This window comes from Colias croceus, chromosome 13 (genome assembly GCF_905220415.1).
Source record: "Colias croceus chromosome 13, ilColCroc2.1".
Classification (NCBI taxonomy): Eukaryota; Metazoa; Arthropoda; class Insecta; order Lepidoptera; family Pieridae; genus Colias; species Colias croceus.
Window position 1 is genome coordinate 8,384,822 of NC_059549.1, and position 10,670 is coordinate 8,395,491.

General features: G+C 31.2%; 1 protein-coding gene across 1 annotated transcript; it reads right to left on the bottom strand.

The window, feature by feature from the left end:
* Window positions 1-1,697: 1,697 nt before the first annotated feature.
* Window positions 1,698-4,028, bottom strand: LOC123696990. The gene is made up of 5 exons (XM_045643396.1): window positions 3,914-4,028; window positions 2,924-2,974; window positions 2,608-2,688; window positions 2,055-2,288; window positions 1,698-1,796 (listed from the first exon to the last, which is right to left on the bottom strand). The coding sequence occupies exons 1-5, from the start codon at window positions 3,947-3,949 to the stop codon at window positions 1,767-1,769; spliced, it is 432 nt and encodes a 143-aa protein (XP_045499352.1). The 5' UTR covers window positions 3,950-4,028; the 3' UTR covers window positions 1,698-1,766.
* Window positions 4,029-10,670: the final 6,642 nt, after the last annotated feature.

Genomic DNA, 10,670 nt, shown 5'->3' on the forward strand with positions numbered 1-10,670 from the left:
TAAAAGAAAAATACAAAAATGTGTGTTCAATTAATAGCCCTCATTTAGCTTCCATTTCATAAAACATCAGTTGTTCCTTCATTTAATTTCTCTATCAGATATTGAATATCAATCTCAATAGATTTTAACAATGCAGCCATAGCGTGAAATTATATTCGAAGTCACATAAGTTAACTATGAATATTTCAACTCCAAATCATACCCATCATAAAACAAAAGGTAAAACATGTATTCAATTAGACTCATTTTACGAACAATTTTAAATCGTAGTAGGTAGGTACATATTATGTATTACAAAAATATATTGAACTTGTATATATGTGTGTTTCTACAACAGTATTCTCATTTAAAACTAATAAAACGATTACGACTACCGGAGAAGAACGTCCCTAATTGCGTGTATTTTATAAACATTATATTGTGATTATGTTTTTAAAATTACATGTTTAACTCTTACATTCGAGCAAACATGTGTGAATGTGAATAATTATTTACACCTGATTCAATGTTATTCTCGTAAAAATATATTCAAATCATGTTATGGTTACACTACATATACATTACTTATGGATACCACATACATATATTATTTAGGTTAGGTAATACTTAAGTATTTCGTTTGCTTCTAATTTGGTTAAAATTAACTGGTCAAGCTTTTTTTCCTTTATTAGATAATATTATTGTTCACTAGTCACTATAAATAAATTTCTACAACAACAAAAGTTGCTTTCGTTCACGAGAATAAAACATTATAAAGCTGAGGAGTTTGTTTGTTTGTTTGAATGCGTTAAACTCAGGAACCAGGTCCAGTAGGGTCTAATTTGAAAAATTCTTCTTGTGTTAGATGGCCCAGTTAAATGGAGTATACATTATAACGTATTTAAATTTCTGAAAAACTACTACCTACCTAAAACATTTTAAAGACAGACGAACACTCCGTCATGGTGCTTGAATCAGTGTCGAATGTCGCAAAAGCCTTCAAGGAAATTACGATAAAATTACTTATTGTCAATTCCCCTTTAGGACAATGAACTATGTATATGTGTACATAGATTTTTTTTACTTTCACTTTCAACTAATCATTGTTAGCTTCTAATGAAGACTATTGTAATTTATATTTCCTGTTATGCCTTATTTTTTCTGTATACATCATTTGGAAGAATTAAAATACTCCAACGAATCGTTTGCTGGCCACAATTTACAAATAGAAATAATAATAGTAAGCTGAGGGTTTGTTTGTTTCTTAGATAGTATTCGCTTTATGTATGATTTTATATTATACTAGCTTCCGCCCGCGACTCCGTCCGCGCGGAAAAATTGATATATTTATTTTTTTCTACGCATTTTTACGGGATAAAAAGTATCCTATTTTATGCCCAGGATAATAAGGTATTATTATACCAAGTTTCATCGAAATCAAACCGTTAGTTTTCACGTGATGCCTGAACGTGAAAACTAACGGTTTTCACGTTAGTTAGGATACAGACAGACAGACAAAAATTTTTTTAATCACATATTTGGGTTTGGTATCGATCCAATAACACCCTCTGCTATTTATTTTTTCAATATTTTCAATGTACAGAATTGACCCTTCTACAGATTTATTATATATGTATAGATGTGGCTCTATAATCTCTATAATCATTGGATCGGTCTCAAAAAATATATCACCGTTGTAAAAAGAAACTGCATAAACATTGATATGGAATATACTTTTATTACTCAGTTATAATAATAATTAACAATATGTGAAGCTTTGTTTCCTCTTAACACTTCCAAAATTCTTTCGGACATTTCTGCAAAAAAAAAGAAAAACGTTCTTTGATCAAATAGACTTTTCATTAAATCGATAAAAGTTATAACACTCCCAGACTGAGAACGTAAAGGAAGTTTTTATATCATGGACTTATTATGCAAGGCGTTTCATTTACAAAAATGGCTGTGCTAAGACTCCTTTTAATTTTAGAAAAAATGTGTTAGTTGTCTGTAGGCGCTAAATTTCTTGTTGCTATTCTTAATGACCAATAAACTCAAATTATAATTAACTCACTTACCTTTAACATGGCAATTCCAGTACATGTAAACACATCATACGCCTTACAAGGATAATCCAGGTATTGTCGTATATCCCTATCCACGCAGTCAGCGATAGCTTTCTCTATAGCGATTTGCCATCCTTCATGGGACTCTAACCACTTTAAGAGGTGTTTCTTGTATGCTTCCTTGTTTAATTTGTTTTTGTCGACTAGAAATCCCGATTTCTCGAAAGCACATTGTATTTCGTTGCACTGTGAAGAAAGTTGTTCATTAATAGTGAAAACAATTATTGTGTACAAATTTTAACTTTATTATTTATACTATTTTTTGCCTTTCCATCTCAAAGTATTTGACAAGGATTGCAATGATATTTATCTGTAGTTATAAATCTATAAAAATCAAGAACGGCTGGACCAATTCGGAAAAAATTTCTAAACGTTTTTGTTAAGTTCTTTTTCTTATGGAGAGAAAACACATAATGGTGCAATAGGGCAGAGCAACGTCTGCCGGGGCATGCATGTTCTAAAATAAGACATTTTTTATAAAATATTAAGAATTACTAAAACTTACCGGTCCATCTAGTTTGGAACATTCAGCAAGCGGCTTGACGTCGCCTAATTCTGGTATATCGCAGCATGCTGATATTGGTTTCTGGAAAACAAAGAATGCATTGAAATAAATTTACCCCAAACATGGATCATGGCCAAAAATCTAAACTGAAACTAGGCCATGCCGCAGTATTAAAGTAAATTATTGATCTGTTCGTATGTTTGTGAATGTTCTTGTTCTTCAATATTGTATTGATATTAGAATAGCTATGATTAAAAAATTCCAGTGATATAGAGCCAACATTATTCTGTCATAAAATAATGCTGTTTTAACTTACAAGTACAGTTTCACGATGTCGCTCTTCTGTTAGTAATTCCGCGTTGGAAACCTGTAATAAAATGAATTGACATGTAACAATTACAAGAAAATAATATATCTGCATGGTATTATGAAAAACATATAGGCCTTTCAATAAGGAACGGTCAAAAAATAAAAGTAGAGGGTAACGTTACTCATTCCATAACGCATAAATCCACAAATAAAATAAACAGAGAATTCTTGTATGTAGACACATTTTTTTATGATGCATTTCATACTTGTGTCATTGATCGGTTACTCTCTAGTCCTCTCAAAGAACGTTATTTAATATCCACCATAAGAATCTTAAAATCTCACCTCACCAACAAAGTTTAACGTTCACGTACGAACTATAGATATAAAGAGATGATGGTTCATTGTCAATGTTCCAATTATTTTATAATTAATCAAGTCACAAATCAACAGACAACCACGATAATAATTATTTCAACTCATTTCACGTATATTGAAAGTCAGCGTGTCTCGACCCGCACATTGATATCATATTTAATTAATTTTAATGCAGTAAATGTAAACAATGATCTGATTAAACATTTCGAGCGTGATACAATTTGCCTTATTCATACAGTATCGAAATTAGGTTATTGATGATTTGATGTCATTGTTAACAATCGTTAACGATATTAGTCTAAAATAATCAATAAATGTAATTAATCGGATGATTAAATATCTCGTCCTCAATACATATAAATTAGTTAATAAAAGTATATTCAAGATTAACTCTAGATACAGTACAGGAAAATCAACTTTTTGTTTTTAATAGTTAAATAATGTACTTGAGATGATGTTTTATGGCTTATCTCATTTAAAAGTGGCATATAGAGGTAAATAGGGAACGATGAAATTTTGCCAACCTATGAGACATTCATATATCAACAATTGCTAGATAAGGTTACGAGATAAAAGCATTATTCACTGTTATTGCGAAAACAATACGAAATCCACTTACCAAAACAAATAAGAGAAATGAAAATATTACAAGCATTTTGCACTGTATCCTATTTCAACAATTCGCCGCAAATAAACAGAAAAACCTATCTGCAATGTTATATACATATAAATACGTTGTAAAATAAATAAAGTTATCTGTGTGTCAGAGGTTAAATATCTTGGTATGTAGAGTGACGGGAATGTTGAACTTTCTTCTTTGAATTGTAATTATATCGACTGTTCATCTGTTTATAGAAATATTGTTTTTAATTAAATTAACTTACTCTTACAATCTATCTCTTTTTCGTGGCGGAATAGTAACAACATGCCTTGTATACGATCCCTGTTCGATACTGATAAAAATTGTATATCTTAAAGCAGTGTAGAGAAGGTGGATTTCACTGGATTCTAAAATAATTCAATACTAAAACAGTAGTGAAATTTCTGTCTTATACCAAACTACGAGAAAGAAACATAATAAGACCAAGAATATCTTCTATCTATAATTCTTTCTTGTAGTTTAAAATAAAAAAAAATATTTTCAGTTCAACGTTGAAATTTTAACAAAATTGTATGGATTTTCAAGCTCTAGATTGTTTATATGTACACATCATTGACCTAAAGTTAATAATAAACGAGATAATGTGATTATTCTACTTGACCTTTTCTTGACATTTTATTGTAAACGTATCGATTTTCTTACGGTTTCGGTTATTGAAAAATATTTATTAGTACTAAAACATGACCTATTATTGCGTAGGATTTGAAATGAATCTTTAGGTATTAGGTAATGCTGAGAATTTCTATTTTACGCAAACATACATGTGAATGAAGTATATCGCTCTCTTAAATAAATGAACTTAATTTTTAAACCAAAATGATATGATTTTCTAAGTTCTTTTCGATAAAGAGCAAGTTCTTCAATATATAAGTATAAAATATACTTATGTGTATGCGTAATGAAATGATAACGGCGAGTCTCTAAAATATTTCATTATTTTGATAATGTTTAGAGAGCTAATCCCATCGATACTATCCATATATTCTTGTTAAAACTATGAAAACAATATACCAAAGTGCATCTCGTGCTTGGAAAACTTTCTTAGCGTTAAAGTTTATATTTCATTATATCCGAGCATATCGCATGCCATTCATTGTTTTGCATCGGAGATTTTAGCATCTTAATACATTTGATCGTATAAAAATAAATATATTTTCCATGATTGAATTATAAAAGGTTCAAAATTAGATCTTCAAAACCGGCACACTAAACCCACACACGATTAGACATCGAAATGATGGTATATGTGGATGGTGTATTATGGTATGTTTAAATTATCGTGAGGGAAAAAGAGACAACTGAAGTCATTTGTGACTAATTACTAATAAGTTACATTTCGACCTGCCACCTCCGGAGTTCTTCCATATCTACCTACTACCTTTTTACTTCTAATATCATTGCATAATATGGAAGCAAATTACTTTCTTTAAAAATAAGACGTTTTGCACTATACGGTACCTTGTTTATGTTCACGTCACGTTCTTTTTTCCTTTTAGGACTCGGTATATTTATTCCTGAAATCAACAAGACCCCGCTAATACGAACGACGTAGTAGGATAGCTTCATAACTCATCCTATGTCGATGACATCATATTCTAAGAGAATAAGTAGTAAACGGGACACGAGATCCCAAATTACGTCTTCACCCCAACTCATTTGCACAGCTTTATGTGTAATAAGCGTTGGAGTGATCACTTGTATTGGAAGTTAGTTTATGCGTCGTAAACCCAATCTTACTAACAATTGAGATCTCTACAGCCTAGACTAGTGACGCGACGGGTATATTACGTAACTCCTAGCCTTAGTACTCGCTGGCGATTTGCTATTTTTATTGAAATTTAAAAAGAAGCATGAAATGCGTTTGATTTCTGGCATGTAAATGATAAACGGTACGGCACGATAATCAATTTGTTGAGAAGAAGAGCTCCGTCTTTTAAAGCGTTGCGCTTAGTTTTTAAGTATTATTAAGCTATTGCATAGCTTCTATCGCGGGCCTTGAGCACGGGGACCGAATCCAGAAATTCCGAAACGAAAAAACCTCACGCTCCCCACTCCGACAGGCACGGAGGTGTGGATTGAAGGCATGCTATGCAATAGCTTTACCGCGGCAGTCCCCGAGTGCCACACGTCTTTTTTTATATAATCTGTAATATCTACAAAAAGTCTTTTTCATAAATTATGTGATTAGTAGGGAAATGATTGTAATGTAGTTATTTAGGTCTCAAATTTTACAAATCAACCAAAGGTTTAATAAAGTAATTCAACTCTCTGCCTAAGGATTTAAGATAGCGGTGACACATAGTTTATCTCATTAGGTATTTTTATTAGTGCTATAAAACATACAAAGTTAGCTAAATATTTTAATAAAAAATTAAGAGCCATTATTTAATTAGATCCGAATGCTTTTTATTTTATATCTATATACATTGTCCTTGATTAATAATGCATAATTTTCTAATTTAAATATCTTTCTTTATCTCGTAAAAAATAATTTAAGTAAAATCAATATTGGAAAATGATAGAGCAATACATTTTCAAAAGTATTACATTGTATTTCGGAAGTAAATCGTTTATTGCCTTTTGAAGGACTTATAGAACCGCAAGTAAAACGCTGATGTCGTTTCTACGACAAACTATAGACTCTATTATTACGTATTTAAATACAAGATAGGAATAAATACTTTATATTGTAACATACTTGTTGATATACCTAAACCAACAATCGACTGTCATATCAGTAATGGGCATTTATTGTTCGCTGCGTCATGCATATAACTTTCATAATTTGATAAACTGAAATAGAAAAATATTTTGAAGAATCGGGACTTCGAATTGTATCAACTATCTATATAGATAATATAATGCAGTAGTATTAAGTATATATAGTATAAGTAGTATTAAAGTTAGTCTGATAGGCAATCTTTTTATATTCAATATGTTCGATAGTAAAATAGAAATTACTCACGTAGAAACGAATGATATAAATCTTATCAAAATTAACATAGTAATCATTGTAATTAGTAAGCTCCAAAAGGCCCATTAATCTAGAAAATCGCACCTTTCAATTAGAGCGACTTCGAATTGTTTAAAGGGAAAATATTTGCTAACAAAATTGTTGTTTCATAATAAGCCAGATTATTTAAAAATACTAATAAAAGGTATAAAAATAAAAGCCAATTATGGTATTAAAAAAAACTTACCTGTTTATCTGTCCCTTTTTTCATTCAGTGACCAAATTTTAAAAACAACAACAACATTGTAAATCACATTTAAAAATTTGATAAGAGTTCTGTAAAACATAATCTTTTAACTCAAAATATCGTCAGTCACTATGCACTTTCGAAATGACGTAGCATTTAAAAATTGCACCTTATTAGTAAACAATAACTCTATTTCGAGTACATTCAGGGAGGCACTAATTCCGTCAACATACATGACCCAAATCGTAAGCTATGCGAGTGGGCGCCGATCTTCCAATCATATTTCTTTGTTAGTCCATCGTCTCGATACCATTGTTTAATCAATGGACTCCTTACGACCTTTCGCACGTAACTTCTTATTAGCACACTAATTGTTTATACGCACAATGCGCGACCTTCGATATAACCTATAATGCAGTAGGTATTAATAGACAATTATATGAGTTTACTATGAATGAATGTCGATATTTTCTTTTATACGAGAGTAATTTTGACAAAACCGAAAAGTAATATTAACTTGCGATTAGCTGTTTATAATATGTTATTTTTTATGTGGATAGATCTCATCTTTAACAGTTTTGGGAATTCAAATTAAAAGCGTAAAATAACCCCACAATCCTTTAGGCTTACATTCCTAGTAACAATTCAGTATTGTAAAATGAACAATTTAAACCCAGTTAAAAGAGTAACACTTGTGACACGGTGTGAGTAACACTTCCATTTTTCCCTTTGAGAAATCCTATCTGTTATACCGGGACATTGTTAGATACAGAGTATCATTGCGACCCGTATCAAACTTGCAAAGTTACTAATAACGTGTTAAATCTTCAGTTTAATTTTACGCTTTCGATTTCTGTGTTCTTGTTGTTGTTAAATATTGTTACATAATTATTATAGTATTATTGAATCTTTGAACTTAGTTTAAAATTATTGTTTACAGTTTTGCTGGAGTTTATAATGTCAGCTTGTATTACCTACACACTTACACATAGTTATCAATTTAAAATTCATGCAAATAATAAAATAATTTAAATTACTGATATGTTGTGCTTTTTTGAAAGTTTAATAAACTTAAATAAAGAATCGTCTATGTTACCACCCAGTCCTTAAAATATCTTTTCACAATAAATCAGGAAAATTCGTTATTCCATTGTATATATGTCGTGGTCATATCGTAGATTTGATCATTTCATGATATGAGTGGCCATTTCACGAAATGGTCGCATATCGTGAAATGGCCAACATAGTTTGATCAGATCGTTAAATCGTCAACGTTTCACGATTTGGTCATCCACATTTGGCCAGATCGTATAAAATATAAAGAGTCCATAAAATATTAAATAATTTCAGAATAACTAGTTATATTCTAAAAACTTGTTTAATGTCATTTAAGTTAGTGCCGCGGCAGCGGCCGGCGAATGCCAGAAGCGAATCGTTTTTGCAATAGAAAACAGTTAGGTTAGGTTAGGTTAGACTTTGATAAACAACGCACAAGCCGAGCGAGCAAAGCGAGCGTGCCGCGGCAGCGGCCGGCGAGTGCCAGAAGCGGATCGCTTTTTAAAAAACAAACAATTATAATAATATAGTAGTAGTTTCTTAAATTATTTTATTTAAGTCGCATTTTTTCTTAAATACATATAAGATATCCACATTTTCCATAGTACTCGTACCTCTTCTTCGTAAATTCTTTGCTATGACTTTCTTCATAATATTGTTATTAAACGAATTATGAAGTTTTTAACTGCGAATAATTTAATTTTCGCCAGCGGCCGCCATCTTATCACATAAACACAGAGCTTGCAGCGCCTCTACCAACGATTAATGTAACTATTTTACGATATGATCAAATAATTTTGATCATTTCATGAAAAAACCGTGCGTTAATTGGCCATATCGTGAAACGATTTCTTATCATTGATCTGCCCAAACCACATCATGATGTGGCCAAACTAAATTGGCCATTTCATGATATGCGACCATTTCGTGAAATGGCCACTCAAATCATGAAATGATCAAATCTACGATATGACCACGACATATATAATTTGTATGAATGTTAATCAATATCGAATTAGACTGCATTTATTTAAGGCATAGAATATGTTGTGGACTGTGGTTGAACTGTTGTTCGAAAAAAAAAAGGCTACTAATATTAGATTTTACAAGTAGGTACATTTTATTATCTATTATCCGGTAAACTTTAAATCCGTTTTAAAAAAACCTAAATGAATCTAAACGAAATATCTGAAGCTTAAATGAGTATTCAAAGGTAACGTTTCTATGTATATACAGCCTAATAATTAAAACATTTACATTCAACCCTGCATTGTATTACATTACATTATCAAGGGATCTATAATAGAGAGGCGTGTTTTAGAAATTTTAGAGGTACAGCAATAAGGGAACGAAACCTGGCTCGTCACAACTAAAGCCTGCATCACACGGGACGTTTCTTTTCTTTGTATTCGTACTAAAAAAATACATAATAAGGTTTTTGTGGGGATGTATGTGACTACGAATTTTATGTAACTAAGCCATCAACATTTTATTGAGAACTAGCTGTTGCCCGCAGCTTCGCCTGCGTGGAAAAGATAAATTTACATGATACAAATTTTCATCCCCTATTTTACCCCTTTATGGGGATGAATTTTCTAAAATCCTTTCTTACGGGACGCCTACGTTATGACATCTACCTGCATGCCAAATTTCAGCCCGATACGTCCAGTGGTTTGGGCTGTGCGTTGATAGATCACTATATCAGTCACCTTTGAGTTTTATATATATATAGATAAAAATATAATAAATAGCTGACATCAAATTTTAATAATCTAAAGGTTCTGCAGGTATAATATTAATAAAATGAGAAAATAAAATGAAGGACCCTTCGCTTTATATTTATAGTCAAAATCGACTAATTTTTCAATAATTTCAATAGATTTAAAGAGCTCTGTAAATAACAAACTGAGGCTGAGATTCCGAACATTGGGACCATTGTATCGATTATAAAAAATAATATTTGATTTCTATATAAACTTGCTAGCGAGCTTATAAGATTGAGCCTGAAACGATTCTGTTAGATAACGCTTTAAAATATCTCGGTCACGCGTTACACGCCTGGGTTGGCCAAAACATTACAAAGAATTTATGTATATCTTTAAAATTACTTTTAAGGGAAGGAAAATAACAATAAACCTTTAGGGTAAACGCAGGTATTAACGACCCCTCTAAGGCAATTTCAAAATCAACCATATTTTTTAAGTATACTGGTTCTTCTAAAGATTTATAATTTCATTTTATATGCTAGTGTTATGTATAAAAAATGTTTTTATTGAAGCAAATACATTCTAATAAAGGATTATCTTGTAAAAAAATAATTTACAATGTGACTTAGTCGATTGTTGCTATTACCGACCCATAAAAACGGCTGTGAAGCTATTAACGATTTTTATGCAGCTATTCCCGATCGTATGTGAGAGGAAGCCTTTTTCCAGCAATGGAATGTATAGAAGCTAGTG